Raw genomic sequence first — 25053 nt, 5'->3', positions numbered from 1 at the left:
CGGTGTTAAAAAACCTCTCCCTCGACGGAAAAACGAGGCTACTCGCCCTCTTCAACGACCTATGGCTCACTGACTCGTATCCGGACCTCTGGAAACAAAGCCTGGTAGTGCCCATTCCGAAGAACAACGCGGCGAGTGGAGAAACCTCCTCCTTTAGGCCGATTGCGCTCACTTGCTGCGCGGCAAAAGTGATGGAGAGAATGGTAAATCGTCGACTTAGGCAGTTCCTGGAGTCTAACAGTCTCCTTGACGAACGGCAGCATGCATTCCGGCAAGGACATGGCTCCTCCACTTACTTTGCAGCCCTCGGGAATGTACTCAAGGAAGCCCAGGACAACGGTCACCATGCGGAGTTAGTATCCCTTGATATATCAAAGGCGTTCAAAAGGACGTGGACGCCTGGCGTCATCAGGCAGTTCATCGGCTGGGGCCTGAAAGGCCACATCACGCACTTTGTACGGAATTTCCTCCTTGATCGTACCTTCCAGGTGACTGTCGGAAACACTCGATCGGATCCGTTCCCCGAGGAAACTGGAGTGCCCCAGGGATCCGTCATAGCGGTTACGCTATTCCTGGTGGCAATGAACGGGGTGTTCAGCCGACTGCCCAAGAACGTGCACGTAATCGTCTATGCCGATGACATACTCATCGTCGTAACGGGACGAACGACTAAACGGACCAGGAATATTGCCCAAGCAGCTGTCTCCGCCGTCAGCAGGTGGGCGCTTTCTGTTGGTTTCCAGCTCTCCGCTCCAAAAAGTGTACGGTGCCATATCTGCCACTCGGGCCATCTGATTCGGGAACCACCGATCACCATCCAGGACCATCCAATTCCGCTTAAGAAAACAGTACGTGTTCTGGGGGTAGTTCTGGATCGGACTCTAAGTTTCGACCAGCACTTCAGATCGGTGAAAGAAAACTGTCGTAGCCGCATCAACTTCGTCAGGACAATCTCCCGCCCGCACCGCTCCAGTAACCGCGAGATCCGCCTTCGTGTCGCCCGGGCTGTTATCGACTGTCGACTTTTCTACGGCATTGAAATTACCTGCTTAGCCACCGAGAAGCTGAACCGCATCCTCGCTCCGGTATACAATACCTACGTACGCATCGTATCCGGCCTTCTACCTTCCACGCCTGCAGACACTGCTTATGCGGAAATCGGAGTCCTCCCTTTCCGCTATCGATCTGCTGCAGCTACTGCTACGAAAGCCGCTGCCCTCGCTGCTAAGACATCCGGGAATGATAGGGTCTTTCTCCTCAACGAGGGGAACAGAGCCCTCCGCACTGCAGCCAACCTTGACCTCCCCCCGGTAGCCAGGGTCCACTGGCATGGAGAGAAAAGTTGGCGATCTAACGTTATCAAAATAGATAAGCGGATTAAGAGAGGATTCCAAGCCGGAGATAACTCTGTAGCGTTGAGGCGTTCAGTTGCAGAACTTCTTGGGTCGGTCTATCTGGGGCACGTTCATTGCTTTATGGACGAATCGCGATCACGGGCTGGAGTGGGACTTGGAGTGGCAGGACTAAACTCCGCAACAAGTCAAAGTCTACCGGAGGAGTGTTCCGTTTTTTCCGCAGAAGCCGCTGCTATTCTTGATGCAGCCATCACTCCTGCAGATCAACCGATCCTTGTGCTAACGGACTCACACAGCGTCATCCAGGCGCTGGAAGCCGAAGCCCCGAGCCACCCCTGGATACAAGCCATTACACGATGTGCCCCACCCTCAACCGTTTTTACGTGGATTCCCGGGCACTGCGGTGTTCCTGGAAATGAGGCCACGGACAGGCTGGCGGGATCCGGTCCATCTGGTCCCCGCTTCACCAGGAACGTACCACTCCTAGACGTCAAGCGTTGGATCGCGAATATTATAATGGAAGCCTGGCAGGAGGAATGGTTTCAGTCGCGGACCACTTTTCTGAGAAAGATCAAAGAAACCGTACGACCCTGGCTAGACAGCCACAAGTACAAGGACCAACGGATCATTTCAAGACTCTGGACCGGCCATGCGAGAATTTCCCACAATTTTGGTGGGACACCCTTCCACAAGGTTTGTCCAATCTGCAGCATCCCTGCCTCGGTGGAACACGTGCTGTGTGTCTGCCCAGAGTTTCAAAGGCTACGCGAACAACACCGACTCCCCGAGAACATCAGGGAGCTACTTGGCAACGATCCCTCGACGCTGGCTGCGCTGATTGCTTTCTTGAAGGGCGCCCACCTGTACAACCAAATCTAGCACTCTCGTCGTTGGCTGCGCTGTCCGTGTTCTTCCACCTTCCTATTTTCCTGCCGTCGGGGTATCTCTGCCGGACTGGGGCACTGTCTCTTACGGTGGAGCTCTACCTTGTTCGCGCATCCATTCCTCACCACAGTCCCGATGTAACTCCCATTTTACATTAAGTTTTTTTTTTTTTTAAATGTTGTCTCAGAGCCAGTTTTACGTTACGTTAATGTTAGACTGAAACGTTTCCTTAGAGGCAGGCCCTAAGCCTGACTTTCTACTATCAAATGTGATGAACTAGCCTACGGCTAAAAATCACAACAAATTAATAAAAAAAAAACCAAAAGTGATTTCAAACGAAATCGTGGAGCTCTTAGAATAACCACCATTGTGGATTTTATGGATCTTCCCCAGGGGATGACACATCTAAATCTAAATTCTAGATGCTCAAAAAATCCCACACTAGCGAATCAATCTTCGAAAAATCTTCTTTCATTTTTTGCATCTACTTGCATCGCGCATCATCTTTTTGCATCTTCAGAATCGCTATCAATCTTCTTTCTATCTACTCAGCTAGCCACAGCAAAACACAATCTTTCCTGAGACAGAGTCGTCCCCCTCGGATCCTCCGGAGGACCTCCCATGTTCCACAGAGTCCACATTCCAATTCCAGATCAAATTCATCGTCAGTACAAATTATTTACAAGTAATGACCACCTTTACGGATGTTCAGAATTTTCCAGAACAATGTCCCGTGGCCCCAGATACCGCAGTCCAGTTCCACAAAAAAAACCATTCAATCATTACTACAATTGGAATTAGAGTTTCAGAAATTTATCATTTTAACTGAAGTTCCGAATCTTCCGGAGGGTTGTCCTGTGGCGACGGTTTGGTCTAGCTTCGTCGGATTCGAGTGATTTCAAAAGAACTCGTGAAGTTCTTGGAATGGTTTCATAAATTGACCACTTTGAAGAATGTTCCGGATCTTTCAGAGGACCATCCATCGCCCCCAGAGTCCACATTCCGGTCCCATCAGTACAATTGATTTATACAAAATCGTCCTGTTCTTTGGATCAGTTTCAATAATTGGCCACTTTTACGGATGTTCTGAATCTTCCGGAACTGTTCACCAGAGTTCACATTTTGGTCCCAGGCTTAAATTCATTCATGTTAGTACACGTGATTGCGTTAGTACAAGAGATTTTATTAAAACATTCACATCAAACAAAAAAATAACATCTCTCCGATAGCAACGCTACAGCGCTACTAAATTTGGACTGCGTTCCATGTGGTGAATTTTCGCCTAAATTTGACAGATTGGAAGCTCTAACATAACTATAGAGATTTTCACGTCCGGTTGTATTGGTGCGATATGTGATAGTGTGTTAGTGAATATCCGAGGAAAATACATAACAAATCGACGTCAAACTCATTTTGACAGATCTACTTTCATACATTTTTTAGGTTAGCCAGAGGAAAATAATAAACAACTTTACATGGTGTTGCTCCCGCTAGTGTGCGTGCGTTAAACGCCACTAATCTCTATAGATGAATTTAAGTGACGGTCGACCAGCAGATGGAAATGATGTGAACATGATAATGACGTTTTGCTACCTGTCAAATCGTATGGAATATTTTTTAGTACATCATCAGTTATGTCATTGCAAATCTCAAAACTAGGTGTCGCATTGCCAGTTTTACCTTTGCTTAAATTCATCAATTCAGTGCAAACATTTCAAAGGGGCGTAATTGCATTTGTAAACAATGGCTTTAGCCGTCGATTTCTCGTGAATAAAAGTTTACTCATGAAAAATAATGACACCAGCAGGTAGAGAAATGTTTCCTCTACCAGTTAGCATTGTCATTTTGGAGAGGTAAGATTTCATTCGCGAGAAATCGACGGCTAAAGCCATTGTTTACAAATGCAATTACGCCCCTTTGAAATGTTGGCACTGAATTGATGAATCTACGCGAAACTGCACCAGTGCATGCGACACCTAGGTTTGAAATCCAAAACCACAAAAGAGATGATGTACTAAAAAATATTCCATACGATTTGACAGCTAGCAAAACGTCATTATCATTTTCACATCATTTCCATCTGCTGGCCGACCGTAACGTAGATTCATCAATTCCACCAGACTTATTTCTGACCGAGAAGGAATCAAATTGCTGGATCAACAATAGAAAAGGGCCCATCAGCATTTGTAAACAAACCGTTCCAAAGCCCTTTACTCACAAAGCGAAGGCCACCCATGCGAACCAACACTATAATCTGATAGGGGAAACTTCCACCTACACGATGATGGTGTTGGTTTGTGTGGGCGGCCTTCGATTTGTGAGGAATGGGCTTTGGAACGGTTTGTTTACAAATGCTGATGGGCCCTTTTCTATTGTTGATCCAGATTTGACAAACACCTTCTCGAAAATCGGCCGATCAACAACAGAGGGATTTTCGAACATCTGGTGAATTTTCACCCTAAAGCTGGGTTTAGACAGGGCAAGCCAATTGATCAAGTCAGTTGAATTTTACTGACTTGAACGCGTATTGAACGTGTAAACCATGCCATTCAACTGACTTGATCAACTCACTTGAATTGAAAAAAAAGCTGAACCAGGCTCAACTTTTCAAGCCAATTGAATTCAACTCAGTGGATCATTTGACTTGCCTAGTCTAAACCCAGCTTAAATTTGACGCTTCGAAAATAAATTGAAATGTTCGAAATCCCTCTGTTGTTGCTAAATTGATTTTCGAGAAGATCTTTGAAGAAAACGATTCCTTATCTGTCAGAAATATTGCCCATTCGTCTGAAAACCGTTGCAAAGTTTTGGTGCATCGCAATAAGTCTGGTGGACTAGCGTGGTTATTAGAAAATTTTCCATCTGTCAAATCTAAGTGAAAATTCACCAAATGGAACGCAACCTTTTGAATGGATCTCGTGGCATCTTCAAAAGAATTCCAGATTATATCTGAGTAGACAAAGAAGTCCATTCAAGGGTCGTTCTGGAGGTCTGGCTTGAGTAGTATCTGGAAACATATAAATCGGTCTTCAGGGCGTTGATTCAATGGCTTATATTGATCTCTGGAAAGCTGTGTCTATAGTACCTCCTACACAGATAAAAATTCTGAATTTTAATTGTGATGTAAACATTCATTCACGTAAACTTAAATTTAATTTCACACAACCGAGCAACTTGTAAACAATGTTGTTTACAAAGATGGGCTTTTGTATACAATATTTGCTACATTGCATGAATTGTGCTAGAACTTTACATGATATATAATGTAAACTTATATCATATATGACGCTCCATTTGTGTGCATCATATTGAACAGAAATTTACACTACTTTTCGAACTGTGTAGGCGGTCTATCCAAGGGTTTCTATATGCTTTATCCACTCGGAGATCTGTGCATACTGACTCTATCTGAAGTTCTACCAACAATCAATATGAAACTAACGATTTTTAAATTGCCTCACTACTTGACTAGCCTATTGGTCCCAAGCAAATCGATTAACGTACCCCATTCTAGTCAAAATTCTAGATAGTGTAGTAGTTTGTTTTGATTCGCTATGAAAGTTTGACAGATCAAATGAGGGGTTAGTTGATTTTCCTATGTTTCGAGGGGTGCATCGATTAGCATGAGACCGAAGATAGTACCAGAGCTGAGCCAAAAAGTTGAGCACGTTTCTGCGGGACCTTCTAGTCTTAGAGTTACCTCTATGGTTCTACTTAGAAGGGCCTAACAATCTGCCTGTTCTTCGTAACTTGCTTGATATCAAATTATTCATACTTAGTATACCTAGAAATCTACACAAAGATCTAAGAGTAGCGGTCTATTGAGTAGTTGGATCTGAAGCGTCTATCTTGACTCATGTTGGGAAATCTATCCAGAGGTCTGTTCTGTCATTCCTTTTGATAAACCTGGTCCATCTACAAACCCACCTGGAGATCCATTCATGGGTCTGTTTGGAAATCAATTTAAAGGTCTGTTGGTCGATCTACATCGGCTTAGATCTTATCCGGAGATCAATCGTCACTCGAACTTTTGCTGGAAGTAAATTTCCAAGTCCATTCAATGATCTCTCTAGGGGTCCGACAGACTCTAGATGTGTCACAAGAAGAGGGCCAAGAATTTGTTTAGAACTCCATCAACGTCCATTATGGAGGTCTATCTACCGAGACAGTCTATCTTCCTGTCTATGTGAAAGACGATTGAATGATTTATCATCATTAGATTAGAGTAGAAATGTCCAAGGGTATATCCAGGAAAATCTCGTAAGATGGGGTCTATCTAGCAAAAGTTAATAGTTGCTGAAGGTAGTTCTGTTTCATTGAATGAATTCTGATTAAACTTTTAAAGGACCTTCGAGAATTTCATCCAAGGTCCATTTGATAGGTCAATTTTGAGATCTAGTTAGAGTTCCGAGTAGACAGACATGCTTTCTATTCCGAGGTCCATTCAAGGGTCGAAATGACTTAGGCTCTGAACCATTTGGTGGATTATTTTAACTATTGGTTAAAATTTGACAGATGAAAAGTAATCGATTAACCCTGCTATCTGAGCGTGGTTACTTCTGACAGACGAGAAGTTAAATTTTGACAACCTTGGCTAAGTTCCTCTAGAAAACCGGTCGATCGACAGCTCAGGGATTTTCGAACATAGAAAATAACTTTCGAAATGTCACTTTCAACCACGAGTTAAATTTAACTCGGCAAATGGTTCACAGCCTTACAAGCTTGTTGTGTTATGCCTAAGGCTGCGTTCCATTTGGTGAATTTTCACTTAAATTTGACGGATGAAAAATTTCAAATAAATCTGCTATTGTACCAGACTTATTTCTGACAGACCAGGGATCAATTTTGACAAACTCCTTCTCGAAAATTGGAAGATCAACAATAGAGATTGCTGACGTTTATCGTACGTAGTGTGCGTCACGTATACGTATACGCAAAATGTTTTCATCGGGAAAAAAAAACTTCATAGCGGAAAATTTTCCCGATGAAAACAAATCACTTACACAATCATACTTTAGCAATCTCTATAGAGGGATTTTCGAACATTATAATTCACTTGCGAAATGTCAAATTTAAGTGAAAATTCACCAAATGGAACACAGCCAACATCCTTATTCTGATGTATACAAACGGTTTGGTAGACGTTTCCTCTCGAACTCGTCTGGCGCCCTCTACATTGGTGATACATTGAAAACGCTCCGAACGCAACTTGGTATGTAGACGTCATTGTCGGCACCGTCACCATTCGATTGTGCCCGGACTGACGCCCCCGAAGAGATTAAATGAAAACCGCATTCAACAAATGCATCAAGTGGAGCGAAATCTATAAATCATTCAACGGTGGTGCAATAATCCATCACACTGTCGCCCGTCGAAGACCGGACCGGATTTAAAACGAACCCGATGGAAAATCCCATCTGTGTGCTGTCCCTCTCCCACCAACGCGTCGCCGCTATTGTTCTTTTGCAAACAATCTTCAATAATCAATGAACCATATCGTAGTAGGCTGTGTAGCTTGTCGAAGTCGGCCTCAAGTTCAAGTAGCCCAAGGCTGCCGGTTCGGTAATTTCGGCAGTAAGCCCTTCTTCGAAACGCTTTTAATGGGTTCTTCAGAATGGGCCCGAGAAACAACGCCGAAGCTCTTCCAATTAATCGAAGCATGTTGAATTTATTAATAATTTATGACCGACGATGACACGAGGGACCCGCCACCTGCGCTCAGCGTCTCGACCTTGACGGGGCCCGGGGGTTAGTCAGCGGAGTGAAATCATCAGTCGTTTTTCATTAGCAATTACGAAGTGTTCGGCGATTCATTTACGACAATGGCGGGGCGGTGATAGCCAAAAGTCCAATATGGATACCGGTGTGGTCGGAATTTTAATACCGAACGCGAGCGCTGTCAGAATGATTGAAGGGGGTAGGAAAATGCATGTAAACGCTTACTTTGTTTGCATGATTTTTCTGTTTTTCGCGCAACCAAATGCAATGAAATCCAACAGCAAAAGACAATCGTCCGTCAGTCAGTGATATTCCCCGAATGATGGCTTTTAATTACGAATGCATTCTGTGGCATGAACTGGCTGCACTCCCTCATTTGGAATGTCCACCGCTGTTTGATCCACATAAAATCAACATGACAGCAAATTGCAGTACCATTCCTTTGGCAATTATTACCAAATAGCCAACGGTAAACAGAGAACATCGATGCATACATTGCTGTAGCGGCATAGCTGACATTGCGTGTCGATAAATGCCCTACAACAGCGACGGTAACGAAGGTGAATTATACACAATTTCGCATTTAGGTTAGGTTATTAATTTATATCATCGCTGTGTGTAACTCTGTGGCGGCGGTGGCATGTGCCCCCTCATACGATTACAACCGAAACGTAAATTGACCGGAACGCACGCCAATGTCTGTCAATTGCAATTGGTTATTGGATCAATTTCAAGTTTCCGAAGAATGTCAGTGTCCTACACCCCCCGATCAACAGGGAAACGCCATGGCAACCTACCAGCAGAGTTGCAAGCGAAACGCTCAACGCACGGGAGGCATGCATTAGAATATCGTTGAATTATTAAAACGCTTATTTGCAAGCATGAAATATTTATCAGCTGCTGGAGCTGGAGGTGGATGGGAAGAGCAAAATTAACGGCGCTGCTGCTATGGACAAACAAAAGAATTACACTCGTCGCTGCTACCGCCCTGTAAAAGCGAAGCGGCGAGTCGAGCTGGAAACTTTCGCTTTTGTTCTTTCGGCGGACGCAAAGGGCGTGTGAAGCGGCGCGGTAGGTGGGAACGTCACTGTACAGCTAACGAACTATTTGCATTGTTGAAACATCTGAGTGCCTGCAACGGGGTGTGATTTTGCGCAACGATTTGCATTAAATACATTGCAGTGAGCTTGGATTTATACCTTGCTGTTCAGGATGGATTCTAGAATCCACTGGAAGTTGGTGCGGAAAGCTTAGGAAATGGTCCTGTGAGGAGAATCCCTACACATTTGAATTGTTGTAAAATAACGTTGCTGAAGCTATCAGCATTTTAAACTTCTGTCAAACTGGCGACAGTTTACCGGAATCTTCAGTAAATCAGTTATTTTTTTTTGGATTGAGTAACTGGTAGAGAAGGTTAACCATGTCGTGATCCATCTGGCAACGAGGCTTTTGGTAGGCTAGATGTATTTACAGTTTTCGATGACGGACAGCTGGAATTCCTTCAGGATGCTCAGGATCATCTACAAGAATGGTTTCGGACTGAGGAGTAATCGAGACAACGGATTTCCTTACATGATTCATGTTACGTCGAACGAAGTCACCGTTGTTTTTTTTGCAACAGTGTCATACAAATCGTTAACTTTCACCTCCGGACGTTTCCGAGCTCCTCGATCCTACACGGAAAAACGAGTCTATGCATTAATGACTTTTTTTTAACCACTTTTAGAAGTTGTTCGAGCTGTCATAAAGTGGTTAAAATCTATAGCAGGAAAGTGTATACAATTTAGACATTTTCTGAGAAAACCATTCTTCAACAGAAGTGTCTTAATTTTATTCACTAGTGGCTGAAAAAAACACTTGTCAATTTATTTTCTGCAAGCATGGCGGCTATCATTGACAAACTTCGTCACAGGTTAGTTCAAGGGTAAAATACATGTATAGTAATTATAGACAAATAATGTTAATAAACAATTTAGAATTATAATTTTCTTTCTATTTACAGCATTTTCATGGTGCGGTAGCCCATCAACAACAATTATAAACGTAAGCATTTCCCTTTTGTTTTGTATTTTACTATGTAGATAATGAAAATGTCGCAATCAGCAGTTCACCAGTTCCTTACGGACAAGTGCAGGTCGTGCCGGCGATTGACACCAAGAACTACATCGAGTACACGAAGAATACGAAGTTTATCGGTTGGTTCCGGAGATGCTCCGCTGTCAATCAATCGACTTGTTGGACCGGAAGATGATGGCGAAAGGTAAGATGGTAGGTATATCTATAGATTGTTCAAGTCCTGTAAATAATCCAACCTCTTCCACAGCAGCCCGCAGACGCCTCCGGAATCACACAACCAACGAGATACATCCCCATTCCCATCTCTTACAACACAGGCTAACAGCAATCCGACGTGACCAACATCCGATATGGCCAACATCCGATATGGCCAACATCCGATATGGCCAACATCCTGTCGGCATTCATCAACAATCTTGCCCAGCGCTTTCCAATGAAATCGGATGTAATATATATTAATTTATTTTTTTTATTTTTAGTTTAAGATATTGAAAATAAAAGAAAAACACACAAAACATTCCAGTGTATAAAAACTAACCACTTTCGAGAAAAACGTCTTTATTCATTAATGATTAAAATATAACCATTACCAAGAAAAACGCGTTTATTCATCCGATGAGTAAACAGCGTTTATTCATTTTATGAATATGTGCGGGTTTTCTCGAAACTGTTTAAAATTTAAACATTAATGCATACTTTTTTCTTAGCGTGTACTATCTTATGCTTCTGTCTCTCAACTTTTAGAGATGTCTTGACATTTTCTTCGACAGTCGACTTTAGTTTCTCTTCAACTATCGACAGAGGAGTTCTAGTCGATTCAGGAGAAGGTCGATTCAGATCGATTCTTCAATTGACGTCGAACTGATCACATAAATATTGCGTGAAAATAAAGTTCAAACATTTTACTAAAAGCGAAGACAACATATCAAGAAGACGGGCAACTCCCTGAGACCGGCATAGTCACGTCATCTGCCGTGCAGGGTAATTGCTTCGAACGAATTTGACAGCAAAAATTGCAACCTCAGAAGAAAGGTTTGTGTATTTGCTCAGTTCTCTATGCGTTACTTCCACCTTCGCTCGAGCGAAGCGCTACTGTATCTGTCGCTTGGATTCTGATAGAGTTTCCAGTCTTCTTGATTTGATGTCTTCGCTAAAATTGTATGTTCATTTTGAAGTGTCCATTGTGTCCATTTCAGAAAAGTTAGCTGTTTTTATAAGCATAAGTTTAAATTCTTGAAAATGTACTTTTTTGATATTAAAGTTTATAACAGTTTTTTTTTAATTTTTTGACGAAAATTTGTGATTCTTTTTCAGTGTATATATTTTTCCTGAAAAGGCAATCCAGTTTCCTACAACTTTGTATCAGATGTCATTTCGATAAGATGACCCGTTTTCGTGCTATTATTTATTGAAAAAAATGATCGAATACGCCATTTTAAAACATTTGGCGCGAGTCAAAATGGCCGAATTCCATGGAATGGAAAAATCTTATATTTTTTTTTCGCAATTTTGCCTGGAATTGCTACTGATCGACCCCACTGATGAAGTTATTTTGGCAACCATAAAGCCATTGCGGTAATCCTGAAGCCGTTTTGGCAGTCTTGAAGCCCGTTGGCGGGCTTGAAGTCATTTTAGCCTGTCATTGTGACGGTCTTGAAGCTATTTTGGTAGTCCTAACGCAATTTCTGTTATCTTGAAATTGGCGTTTTCGAAGCCATTTTGGCGGTTTTGAAGCCATTTTGGCGGTTTTGAAGCCATTTTGGCGGTTTTGAAGCCATTTTGGCGGTTTTTAAGCCTGAATGGTCCTGAACCTATTTTGATGGTCCTGAAGCCTTTTTTGTGGTTTCGAAGCCACTTTGGCGGTCTTGAAGCCATTTTGGCGGTCTTGAAGCCATTTTGGTGGTCTTGAAACCACTTTGGTGGTGTTGAAGCCACTTCTTAAGGTTGACGGAATTTTGGCGGTCTTAAAGCCAATTTGGGGGTCTTGAACCCATGTTGGTGGTCTTGAAGCCATTTTGGTGGTCTTGAAATTGGCGACTTGCAGCCATTTGTGGAATAGAAGTCCCTTCTTGAAGTTGATTGCATTTTTGTGGTCTTGAACCCATTTTGGCCAATTTGGTGGCCTTGAATCCAATTTGGGTGTCTTGTAACCATTTTGACGGTTATGAAATTATGTTGGCGGTCTTGAAGTCAACGGTATTGACAGTCTTGATCAAATTTTTGTAGTATTGAAATCATTTTGGCGGTCTTGAGCCCATCCTGGTCTTGAAGCCATTCTGGTCTTGAAGCCATTCTGGTCTTGAAGCCATTCTGGTCTTGAAGCCATTCTGGTCTTGAAGCCATTCTGGTCTTGAAGCCATTCTGGTCTTGAAGCCATTCTGGTCTTGAAGCCATTCTGGTCTTGAATCCATTCTGGTCTTGAAGCCATTCTGGTCTTGAAGCTATTCTGGTGGTCCTGAATCCATTTTGGCAGCCTTGTAACCATTTTGACAGACCTGAAGCCATGTCGGTTATTTTGACGGTCTTGAAGTCATTTCGGCTGTCTTGAAGCCTTTTTGGTCTCGAAGCCTTATTGGTAGTCTTGAAGCCATTTTAGCAGTTTTAAAGTTATTCTGGTCTTGAAGCCATTTTGGTGGTCCTGAATCCATTTTGGTGGCCTTGTAACCATTTTGACAGTTCTAAAGCCTTGCAGCCATTTTGGCAGTATTGAAGCTATTTTGACGATCTACAGGCTGTTTCAGCGGTTTTGAAGCCATTTTGACGGCCTTGAAGTTAGCGATCTTGATGTCATTTTAGCGATCATGAAGCTATTTTGGTAGTCATGTTGTCCATTTTGGTGCTCTAGAATCAGTTTTGGCGGTCGCGACCCTTGTTGAAGGTCTTGAAGCTATTTTGGTAGTTTTGAAGCCATTTTGGTGGTCTGGACACCATTTTGGTTGCCTCGAAGCTATTTTGGCGGCCTTGAACCCATTTTGGCAATCTTAGTGATTTGGGCCCTTGAAGCCATTTTGGTGGAATTGAAGCCATTTTCAGGCTGTTTTAGCGGTTTGAACGAGGTTTTGAAGCCATTTTGGTGGTCCTGAATCCATTTTGGCGGCCTTGTAACCATTTTGACAGTTCTAAAGCCTTGCAGCCATTTTGGTGGTATTGAAGCTATGTTGACGATCTACAGGCTGTTTCAACGGTTTTGAAGCCATTTTGACGGCCTTGAAGTTAGCGATCATGATGCCATTTTGGCGGTTATGAAGCTATTTCGGTAGTCCTGTAGCAATTTTTTCGGTTTGCAATTCATTTTGGTGTTTTTAAAGCCATTTTGGAGTTCTCGTGGCCTTGTTGGCGGTCTTGAAGTTGGTGGTTTTGAAACCATTTTGGCTGACTCGTAGCTATTCTGGCAGCCTTGAACCCATTTTGGCAATATTCATGATTTGGAGCCTTGAAGCCATTTTGGTGGAATTGAAGCCATTGTCAGACTATTTTAGCGGCTTTGAAGCCATTTTGACGGCCTTGAAGTTGGCGATCTTGATGTCATTTTGGCGGTCATGAAGCCATTTTAGTAGTCCTGTAGCCATTTTTTCGGTCTGCAATTCATTATGGTGTTTTAAAGCCATTATAGCAGTCTCGTGGCCTTGTTAGCGGTCTTGAAGTTGGTGGTTTTGAAGCCATTTTGGCAGTCCTGTAGCCTTTTTTGCGGTCTGGAATCTATGTTGGTGGCCTTCAAGCCATTTTGGCGGCCACGAGACCTTGTTGGCGGTCTTGAAGTTAGTGGCGTTGAAGCCATTTTGGTGGTCCGGACACCATTTCGGCTGTTCCGAAGCTATTCTGGTGCCCTAGTACCCCGTTTTGGTAGTCTTGATGACTTGGGGGCCTTGAACCCATTTTGGCGGTCTTGAAGCCGGTTTGGAGGAATTGAAGCCATTTTGCCGATTTTCGAGTTGTTTAAGCGGTTTTGAAACCATTTTGACAGCGTTGAAGTTAGCGATCTTGATGTCATTTTGGTGGTTATGAAGCCATTTTGGGGGTCTCGTGGCCTTATTGGTGGTCTTGAAGTTGGTGGTCTTGATGCCATTTTGCCTGTCTCAAAGCAATTTGGTGGTCTTGAAGCCATTTTGGTGATCTTCAGGCTGTATAACCGGTTTGAAAGCTATTTTGACGACCTTTAAGTTAGCTATCTTTATGCCATTTTGGCGAGCATTTTGGCGATCTGGAATCCATTTTGGTGGTCTTTAAGCCATTTTGGCGATTTCGAAGCCTTGGTGGCGGTCTTGAAGTCATATTAGCACTTGTGAAGCCATTTTGGCAGTCTTGATGGCCTTGAACTCATTGTGGTGGTCTTGAAACTATTTCGGTCACCTTAAATTCGTTTTGGCAGTCTTGAAGTAATTTAAGCGGAATTGAAGCCATTTTGACGATCTTCAAGCTGCTTAAGCGGGTTTGAAGATATTTTGAAGGTCTTGAAGTTGACGATTGTGAAGCAATTTTGTATGAATCTATATTGAAGCCATTTCGGTAATTGCGCTTACTTTTTTTCAGTTTGAATGCCATTCTTGAGTTTTGGAGGTCATTTTGGGCATTCAATATTTACGGTTTAGGAGTTTGTGGAATTTACGAAAATGGGTTGCAATCAATGAAATTTTCAAAACCATTGTTCTAGAGATACCTTAGATTGATCTCAAAACCGGCCTAAAAGACGAATCTCAATCGGTCTCCCTGTTTGCCATGATGAATTCCCTGAGGAATCCTTTAAGGAACCCCATGAGGAGCCTAAGAACGAAGCGCTGCGCTGCGCTTGAGTGAAGGTGACGGCAACGCATAGAAAAATGAGCAAATACACAAACCCTGCTTCTGAGGATGTAATCTTTGCTATCAAATTCGTTCGAAGCATTTACCTTTGAACGGCAGATGACGCGATTGTACCTGTCTCATAGTGTTTGTATGAGAAAATAGAAGAGTTGCCAGTCTTCTTGATATGATGTCTTTGCTAAGAATCTGCAAGTAATGCTAAGAGAACTCCATGAGAAATTCTTTGAAGAATTTCGAAGGAATTCCAAACGATCTCCGTCAGGAATTTCAGAAATCTTGTGGAATTTTACTATGGAAATTCAACAAATTATTGGAGAATTTATATAAGAAATTGCAGAGGAATCATATAAGGCATTAAATGAGATATTTAAGAGGCATCCCATGGGAAGTTCATTGATAATTTTTAAGGAATTTCATAAGGAATTCCATGAGTATTGTGATGAGAAATGCTAGAGAAACTTCACGAAAAATTGCATGGGATGAGCATTTCAGAAATGTATTGCCAATCATTTCAGAACAGGTCCATGAGGAATTCTTAGAGGAATTCTATCCAGCTTTCCACGCTCGGTAATGGTAACATGCACGGGTTTTAAAACACATCGTAAACTGTACTTTTTGACACTAACTGGTTGTCACAATCGTTTCATATTCCTCTGTTCATTGGAGAGGGAAAAGGGAGGAGTGAAAATGCAAACCCTCCAGTTAGTGTCAAAAACTACACTGAAGGATGCATTTCAAAACCCTTGCAGGCCGCCATTATCAAGTTTGGGAAGCTGAATAACAAGTTTAGGGGAATTTTTAGAAGAATTTCATTAGGAACTGCAGGGATTAGAAAAATGCATCACGCACTGTCGTTTTTGACACTAACTGGAGGGTTTGCATTTTCACTCGTCTATTGTACCTCTCCAAGGAACAGGGGAATGCAACGATTTGTGAGCACCAGTTAGTGTTACAGTTAGCAGTACCGTGGACCCCCCGTTAATCTGACCGTTCTTAATCTGAACACTTTTCAGTTTGAACCCCGCTAATCTGAACACCGTGTAAACTAAAAATAGCTTAAATGTCATCGAGCAAAATGAAACGATGCGAAACGGAACGCAGAGTCAAAACAGAACAAAACTGCTTTTGATGACGATTCTTAGGATTTCCTGGTAAAAGATGATGCGCGATGCAATTGGATGCGAGAAATGAAAGCAGATTTTTCGAAGATTGATTCGCTAGTTGTTGAGCGACTAGAATTGAGATTTTCACGTGTCGCCCACCTCGTTTTGAAACCCGTACATGTCGCCATTACCGAGCGGGGAAAGCTGGATAGGAATTCCATTCGAAGTTCTTTGAAGATTTCTTGAAGAATTACTTTAGAAATTCCAACACATTTTCTTTTAAATTCCCAGGAGAAATTCCACAGTGGTTCTAGGATAATTCTATGTGGAATTCTTGGAATATTTTTTTTATGGATTTAACTGAGGAATTTTATGATGAATTCCAGCGCTACTTCATGAGAAAATTTTACGAGGAATTCCAGGACGAATTGCGTGAGGAATGTTATGACGAATACCGTAATGCACCGAAATCCAGACACTTGGTCCATAAATCCGGATACATTTTAAAGTTGATTATCAAGGCCTACCATGCTCAAAATAGAATGTAAATTTGACTTTATGGCAAAGTCTGAATCATCATACATGTTTATTATGTTTGCAAAGTAGATGCTATAATTAATAAAAAAATAAAGTGCCCAGGATAACGGCCCGTCCTGTATTCTTAGCGTTACGGTACTATGAGTAATTTTTGGAGCTGAGAATCCCAGAAATATTCACGGAATTGGTCAATAATTCCAGAACAATTCCATAAGAAATTCTTTGTAGAATCCTAAAAGGAATTTCAGAGCAATTCCATTAGGAAATCTATAATCCCAACCGTTAGAAGAAAAAGGGGTTATTTAGATTTATATAGATGAGAATCCCAGCACTGTATAGACAATAAACGAAAACTGGCGCAACTGTGTCCGTAAAATCAAATCAAAAATCCTACTCACCACTACTGCTACTACTATCATCTAGGGGTGTACTACTGCTGGTGAAGATCTGCGCCCAGAGGAGTCCAGCTACCAGCAGCAGCACCGTCGTGCTTCCCAGCGGCCACGCGTCCCTTCGAATCGTTCGTTGCCGCCTGCAGTCGCCCCCACAATCCACCAGCAGGCCATTGTGCCCCAGTTTCCTACTGCATTCGTCCGGTAATCGCTCCATTTCTCGCATTCCTCGGCATAGGATCACCCAATCAACGGGGGGTCGATTCTTTAAACGCCTTCAAATGTGCGCGCACCTTCCACGAAGTTCAATGACTACGGTCGTTGGTGCTGTGCTAATTGAGGTCTTTTCCACGGTTACCAATCCTGTAATCGAGATGAAGAGAGAGAAACAATTTACAAATTAGACCCAGAAAAGCGCCGCTGCGATTGCTGCAATAAAGAGCCATCTGATGGACGGCGGTGATTCAATGTTACGCACTGCGAGGCATTGGGGTGAAATTTTGAGTGCCGATGCATCTTGTTGGTTGTGAAATCAAAAGGAGGTCGTCAAACTCAACTCATGCATTCGTCCGTTCGAAAGCCGCGCACGGTGAAGACCGAAAAAAGGTTATACGATTACCATCATCTGCTCGTTGCAAGTCTCAGTCTGCGTCGCCCGCAGTAATGGGATTATATACAAAGAAAGCAGTCGGGCCGACGTAAATACGCCACCTGGGTATAATCCAAGTCGGCGGCGTAACATTCCAGAAATAGACTCGGTCGTGCGGATTGCACAAGGATCACCGAGAACAATACCGAAGGCAATAAATAATTCGATCGAATCGGTACGCGTAACTTGCTTTTGATACACTTCTACTGGTGGTATAATTATACCAGCTGTTGATTTTTTTTTAATATTGGACAGCTGATCACTCATTGCTGGTCAGCATTGTTTATTTAACGCGCAGCAAGCCAGGAAAAACTTTCGCTTTTGTTTTCAGTTTCACTGGTTGAATCCAACGAGTAGCAGGAAAAAAATAGCGAACCATCGAGCAAGCGGTGAGCGTAATCGTTACAAATTGCCATGGTAATTGGTTTGTGTTGATTAAGAAAAAAAAAACGTTATGCAAAAGCGCTCGCGCAGTTACATCTCTGTCACTCCTGTCAAACCTGTCAATTTCAGTCAAAGCGAATTTTAATTTTCATTCCACACCGAATCTTCAAAGAATTTAACTCATTTAGATGCTTCAATCAACCGGGTCTCGCAGCAGGGCGTTATCCGGGAAAGCGAGAAGCTAATGAAAAAGTAGGCACTTTTTAAGAGCTTTTGCGACGAGGGACCGTGGGAGTTGAAAGTTGCTGCCTCTCTGACGTAGGCTCATAGTCTTCGTTCGTCGTCATCGCCATTGCTGCTGTCGCTCGCAAATGTTTTCGACTAATTTTATTTATCTTTCCAGAGCAAGGCACGGGGCGAAAGGGCGAGTGCTGCGAGTGTTGATGTCAATTACATTCGAGTTTGGAGAGAGGTAGGGCTGAGCTTAAAAGTTTTCCAATTTGGTTTTTTTGTTTAGCAAGACTGGAGTCTGTAAATGGAAGTTTAATGCACTTTTTTTTTTCTGGGGGAAATTTTTGCGATAACTGGAAGTTCCATAACTTGTAAGTCAAGTTTAAGTTATTCGTCGACATCAGTCTCATCATTGCTGTTTAATGGACAAAAGCTTAGCCTTAATGTAATGCCTGATGTGGATGATTTCTTTTGGGATTCTTTGGACTTTCATTTCAGTTCGATCCCGTTTCGTTCAGAGCCATGTTAGTCGTTTTTCGAAAACCCATGTGGCATATTTATAAACAAAAATTTTCATAAACCTTCGAGCTTCTTTACTTACTAACTGTTTCTAATTGCAATTGGAGCTAGTGTTTAAACACATTTTGGGGCCTTTCATCTCAAAGCCCTAGGGTGTTGATGGAAAGCATTTTGCTGCATCTTTTTAGAAGAATTGATGGTCGTTTTTCGAGACTCGATTTTGGACACTTTTCTGCAGCACTTTATATAATGCCTGGTCCTTCCCTATAGGAAAAGTGTGACCCAGGAAGAATCTGGCGGTAGACTTTAAATATTCCATAGCAGCACCCTTATAGTCGCTATATTCATAGTCTGGCGGATAGAATTTCGATCTATCAAAAAGCGGAACCAATTCAACAATTGACAATTGAAAAGGTTCCATAACCTAAAGATGGTGTTAGTTTGTGTAGGCGAGCCTTGAGTCACGAGAAAACTGTTTCCGAAATTTTGTTCGCAATAGCTGATGTGCTCTTTTCTGTCGTTGGTCGTGATTTGCTCGATTGGTTCCGCAATTTGACAGCTCAATTAGTTCCCGAGATTCTATCCGCCAGATTATGAATATAGCGACTATATTAGTGGTCGGATCTGAAAGGTTTTGACAGCAGTGCTCCTCTGTCAGTGCTGAAAATTTTGATACGATTCGTGCAGAGGAATTTTACGACGAATACCGTAATGCACCAAAATCTGGACACTTAGTCCATAAATCCGGACACTGTTGCAAAGTAGGCGTAATAATTAATAAAAATAAAATGCCTGGAATAATGGACCGTCTGGAATTCTAAGCGATACGGTACTATGAAGATTTTTTTTTAAAAGAGAATGCCTGAAATATTTACGAATTTGTTCGTCAATAATTTCAGCACAATTCTATAAGGACTTCTTTGTAGAATCCTAAGAGGAATTTCAGAGGAATTCCATCCCAATATATAATCCCAACCGCTAGAAGAAAATGGAGCAGCATTTAACCGACCGGTGCAAACTTCCGATTTTAATTTCGCTTACTACTTGACTAGCCTATTGGTCCCAAGCAAATCTATTAGCGTACCCCATTCGAAATTCTAGTACTACACTATGTTTGTTTTGATTCTGTATGAAAGTTTGACAGATAAAATGAGGGGTTCGTGGATTTTCCTTTGTTTCGAGGGGTGCATCAATTAGCTTGGGACCGATGAGAGTACCAGAGCTTAGCCAAAAAGTTGAGCACGTTTCGTCGGGACCTTCTGGTCTTAGAGTTACCTCTATGATTTAACTGTTTAAGAACCTACCCAAAAATGGGCAAACTGTGTTGGGAGTGACAAGTTGACTAATGAACAACATCGACACGAATCCGATCAACGTTTTTCATTTGTCAACTTGTCACTCCCAACACAGTTTACCCATTTTTGGGTATGTTCAGTTTTGACCGATCTGGGTGAATTATACCCAAATTAGGGTAGTTTTGAAATAGAGTGTATACTACTGCAAAAATGGCACTGGCTTAAGGCCCAAGCGCAATGAGGGTGGAAGCGGAACGGAAACGGCAAGTTTGACAGTTGTCACAACTGACATTAAGATGCCTAATCGAAGTCGATTTGGTTTTAACTAGTTTTCAATCCGACAAGTAGGCTTACTCAGATCGGGCTTTTTCGCTGCCGCTGTCGTTCCGCTTCCGCTTTCATTGCGATTGAGCCTTTAGTAAGCTCTCAATGGACAACTGTGGAACTGCTCTGAGAACACTAAGTTGAGGGCCGGCATATAAATCGCAGTGGGGACGTCGATTACCTAGCTCGTTTATTAGGAAGGCTCAATCGCGTTAGCTTTACGGAGCCGATAATTCATGGTTAATTGTTTGTAACAAAATCAACTTATTTCTTTGTCTAGTAAGAGTTGGACCGAATGCTCGCGGTTTAGTGGGGACGTTGATGGAATGGATTGATTGAATCGAAATGCTATTCCGTTATAGCCGTATCAATCCAATTTTACATATAATCGTATAATGTTTGCAACTGTCTGCCATCCTCAATGTGTAAGTAATGGTTTAAAAGGGAATAGATATGGGCAATTTAGTGCCAGAAATTCATTTCACTTAGCGAATGCCCTTGAATGGAGTAGCTTTTCTTTCTCAAACTTAATTTCCCATCTAAGCGATATAAAATACTCGAATGCTAGAAAAACACTTTACCTCCATTAAAATCCCATTCCTTTCACTCCATTACATACAATATGAACCTACCTAAAGCCGAGTTTAGACGTGGCAAGTGAGTTGAATTCAACACTCACCCTGATCTAGTGGTCGACGTTCAAGTAACGAATATAAAAATTTGGACATAGGGTAAACGCTCCTATAGTTGCGGTACGTTAGAAGCGTTAGGTTCCTATAGTTGTGTATGGAGACTCCATACACAACTATAGGAACCTAACGCTTCTAACGTACCGCAACTATAGGAGCGTTTCCCCTAGTGGTCGTTCATTTTGCAGTTCAATTGAGGTGAATCATCTAAACCGGGCTTAATAGCTCTTCATCTTTCCAATAAAAAAACCAAACAAACAGAACCCTGTCAATCGGGCGCTCGAATTTTACACCCACGCTCAATGTTTCCCTTTCATCGGAACAACTCAAACACGTGCCCTGCTCTCCAGGTGAATCAAATTCTTCCGATCTAAGATGAAGAGATGCCCTCCATCAAATCGAACCGTATCCTTCGAAAAAGTGTTTTATTCCGCTTCACTCGTCTCTACGCTCAGCGCACAGTGGGGCCGTTCTGGCAAAAAAGACGGTACAAACCATTCTCTCACCTTTTTTGACGTTTTAGAGGTTAGGTGTCTTCTACCAAGTTGCTTAAAATGTTACTTCGTCGGCAGAATTTTGATTGAACAGAACTTTTATTAAGCTACATGGCCAATGAGAATAATTCAGAGGGAGATAGTCACTTCTACTCAGAGGTATGGAGAAATTTCTAAAAACTTAGGAACTCAGCGCTGAGTACCTGCAGTATTTAAGGAATTTCTCATACAACTGAGTAGAAGTGACTCTCGCTCTGAGTTATTCTCATTGATCATGGTGTCAGAAAATTAGCTGGTGTCTTCAGAAAAGTTGCTTATTTTAATGTTATCTAAAACTTTCTAGATAACTCGCTTACTAATTCACTCGAAAAACTAGTTCTAAGGTAGTCCTAGGAGAAACCCAATTGCATCTTCTTAGGATTGATATATAGAAATTTGGTACCTGCAGCAAATTTTATTAAAATCAATAGTTCTGCAACTTTGTCGAATACATAAACCCATTATCTAAAAAAATCAGAAAGTTAGAAATTGGTTGTGTATCAACAATTCTGGTGACTATTTCAAAAGATGCCGAGTAATATTTGAAGCAGCTTCTCAGAAGAAACCTAACCTCTAAAATGCAAAAAGTGATAAATATGTTTTGACCGTTCTTTTTTAGAACGGCCCCACTGTGCAGCGTATCGTAGGTGAAAACTGGGAACTGCGGACTCAAGTCAATCGAAAACTTCTAAAAGAGTTGTTTTCAAGTATCAAATTGGTTTGCTCTTCTTCATTTGAATCCCGCAAAAACTCTGACGGTCCGAATGCAATGACAGCGGCAGCGGAAAAGCCCAATCTGAGTAAGCCTACTTGTCGAATTGAAAACTAGTTAGAACTAGAAAGGGTCTAGTATAAAGCAAACCCCACACGCATCAATATATTGACGCGAAGGGGAATTATTGACAATAATATTGATGATGTGAATTCAGAAATATTGTCAAACTCGATGTATTGACGTCAATATAGAATGTATTGACAATACGATTATTGTCTATAAAAGCAATCGTGTAGGGTCCACTTAAGAGAGGAGTGGATTCAAAACAAACTGCCTTGGCAAGCTATGCCTGGGTGGCTCCTAGCAACACTGGCTTTGACAGTTCGTTTGGCTCAAAACCAGCCAGTCCGCTCCTTTCTTATACTAGACCCTCTCTAGTTAGAACCAAATCGATTTCGGTTAGGCATCTTGATGTCCTTAATGACAACTGTCAAACTTGCCGTTTCCGTTCCACTATGGTTCATTTCAATTAAATGACAGTACATGACGATTGATAGTAGCAGTTGCCAAGCATATTCAGTGAGTCCGCAGTACCCAGGGTAAACATATCGACCGGCAAATTCTTCGAGAATTCTATGGCTGTCTCAATTTATCTTCTCCCCTACCGTAGCCTTAATCAACCGTCTCGATAATTAAAAAGAAGGATTCGGTTCCCCCTTGTGAACAGACAGGGCTCTGTTTGTGTTTGTCATTTTCCATCGCACCGTTTTCGGAAAACCTTCCCGAAGGAGTCCACGGTTGGTTATACTCGATAAACGAGCCCCTCAGGACAGGACGAACCGAAATCTAATTCAATTTCCCATTAAACTTTCTCCGTCTTCGCAGCCGGAAGCCTGAGGCTGTGACCGACCCGGTCATATAGCCTAACGTCGAACGTGTGCTTTTCTTTATTGTAGGTATACCAGAATCGAAGACCGTATAAAGATATGGTGGTCGACCATCAATCAATCTATCGAAAACTGAAGGGCTGCCGACGCGTTGGTTTTACACAACCAGGCGAGAATCCGAAAACGAATAAATTGACCGACGCTCAACCCACGTTGCATAATTGCGGTGCGGTTGTTTGTTTTTTGACTTATTTCAACACGCATTAAGGGCCACAGCCAGATTGACGTAATCGCGATTGAAAAAAAAAGAAAGAAAGCAAAACAAAAGCTGCGTGCGCCTGGGTTGCCAACAGTATTTCTAGAAAACCTGCACCGGATTTCAACTGGAACCTGCTCCATCGTGAGTTCAGGAAAATCCACCGGAGCTGTCGTTGGCAGCATCGAAAATCTGCATCAGAATAGACTAGAACCTGCTCCGTCAAGGATTCAGAAAATCCACCTTTGGTAGCATCGAAAAGCTCCATCGAAATCGACTAGAACCTGCTCCGTCAAGGATTCCAAAAAATCACTGAAACCCAGGGGGCAAGTCACTCTGCCACCATGTGCTAACACAATAGAGCTAATAAACTATAGAGGAAGAATAGCGCTGGTGTTCCCTTTGTTCCGATGTTGAATAATACCCCTAATAAAATTTGTATGGTTCTTTTGCTTAACGACGTGTTTGGGGTATCATCCAAACCATTTGTGGAAAAGTTCAACAATTTGAGTTATCGTTCGTGTATGGTATTTATTTATTAGGGACCGGGTACAGAACTGTCAAACTGCATAGTTTTTTCTCGCTTTGACAGTTGTGTCCCTATCAGTGCTGAGATTTGTCATTGTCATTGACAGACTTTTGCGCGATATTGACAAAATTGTTCTTCACATAAGCAAACCCCACACGCATCAATATATTGACGCGAAGGGGAATTATTGACAATAATATTGATGATGTGAATTCAGAAATATTGTCAATCTCGATATATTGACGTCAATATAGCATGTATTGACAATACGATTATTGTCAATAAAAGCAATCGTGTAGGGTTCACTATAGTCAATGATAGACTTGATCCTCAAAAAAATCTTTGTCAAAATCTCATTCATTTTTTCGTCAATGACAAAGATTCACCTGGTAACAGAAAGGGTAATTTCTTACATTCTGAGTCACATTATTGTTATCCAAGCTGTTCAGGACGTAGATGCTTGCTCACTTTAATGGCTCCATGTAATTGTTTTCCTCAAGCCATTTAATTTCATTTTAAATTTAGCTAATAAACAAATCAGCACATCAGTGCTAACATTTGAAAACGGCACAAAAGCCATTTGTAAACAAATGGTTTGTGGGCCCTTTACTCACTACTTGAAGTACACCCACGCGACACAACAGCAACATCGGGTAGGGGAAATTTTCCCCTTCCTGACGATGCTGTTGGTTTGCGTGGGCGTTCTTCGGGTAGCGAGTAAAGGGCCCACAAACCATTTGTTTACAAATGGCTTTTGCGCCGTTTTCAAATGTTAGCACTGACATGTTCGTCACTGACAAAAATGCCACTGACAAATGACATGGTTTGCCTTGACGATGACTGTTAGCTCAAACGAGTGACCAAAGCAGAATTTTGAGTATCACCGTGTATTGTCGAAATTGTGCAGCACTGGTCCCTATTGAATGTAAGGAAAATATGTTTCGACAGCGACGGCAGCTAACACCCACAAAAAACATTTTGACGCACCCTTCGGCCACATGGAAAGCTAATTTTTTCATCAATTCTGGCACCACTGCCAATGATGTCTACGTTTGTTGATCAATTTAGTTGTTGTTTTTCTCTTGCAAGGAGAGAGAACCACGGCAGTCGATTTGTTGGATTGCACCGAACCTCGATGGAGAAAATCACTCGGGATACAGAAGTGACACGTACACC

The 25053-nt window shown here is 42.1% G+C and overlaps 1 protein-coding gene across 1 annotated transcript in view; it reads right to left on the bottom strand.

The window, feature by feature from the left end:
* Positions 1-25053, bottom strand: part of LOC135696926 (uncharacterized) — a 186879-nt gene that overhangs the window by 25811 nt on the left and 136015 nt on the right. The window contains exon 3 of the mRNA XM_065216467.1: positions 16873-17229. Coding sequence (XP_065072539.1) covers positions 16873-17092 — 220 coding nt within the window. The 5' untranslated portion in view covers positions 17093-17229. The remainder of the gene's footprint in view (positions 1-16872; positions 17230-25053) is intronic.

The sequence above is a fragment of the Ochlerotatus camptorhynchus genome, unplaced genomic scaffold (genome assembly GCF_037179485.1).
Source record: "Ochlerotatus camptorhynchus isolate MF236.1 unplaced genomic scaffold, CSIRO-AGI_Acam_v1.1 ptg000063l, whole genome shotgun sequence".
Lineage (NCBI taxonomy): Eukaryota > Metazoa > Arthropoda > Insecta > Diptera > Culicidae > Ochlerotatus > Ochlerotatus camptorhynchus.
Note: the sequence above shows the minus strand (reverse complement) of the source record. Positions and strands in the feature narration are given on the sequence as shown.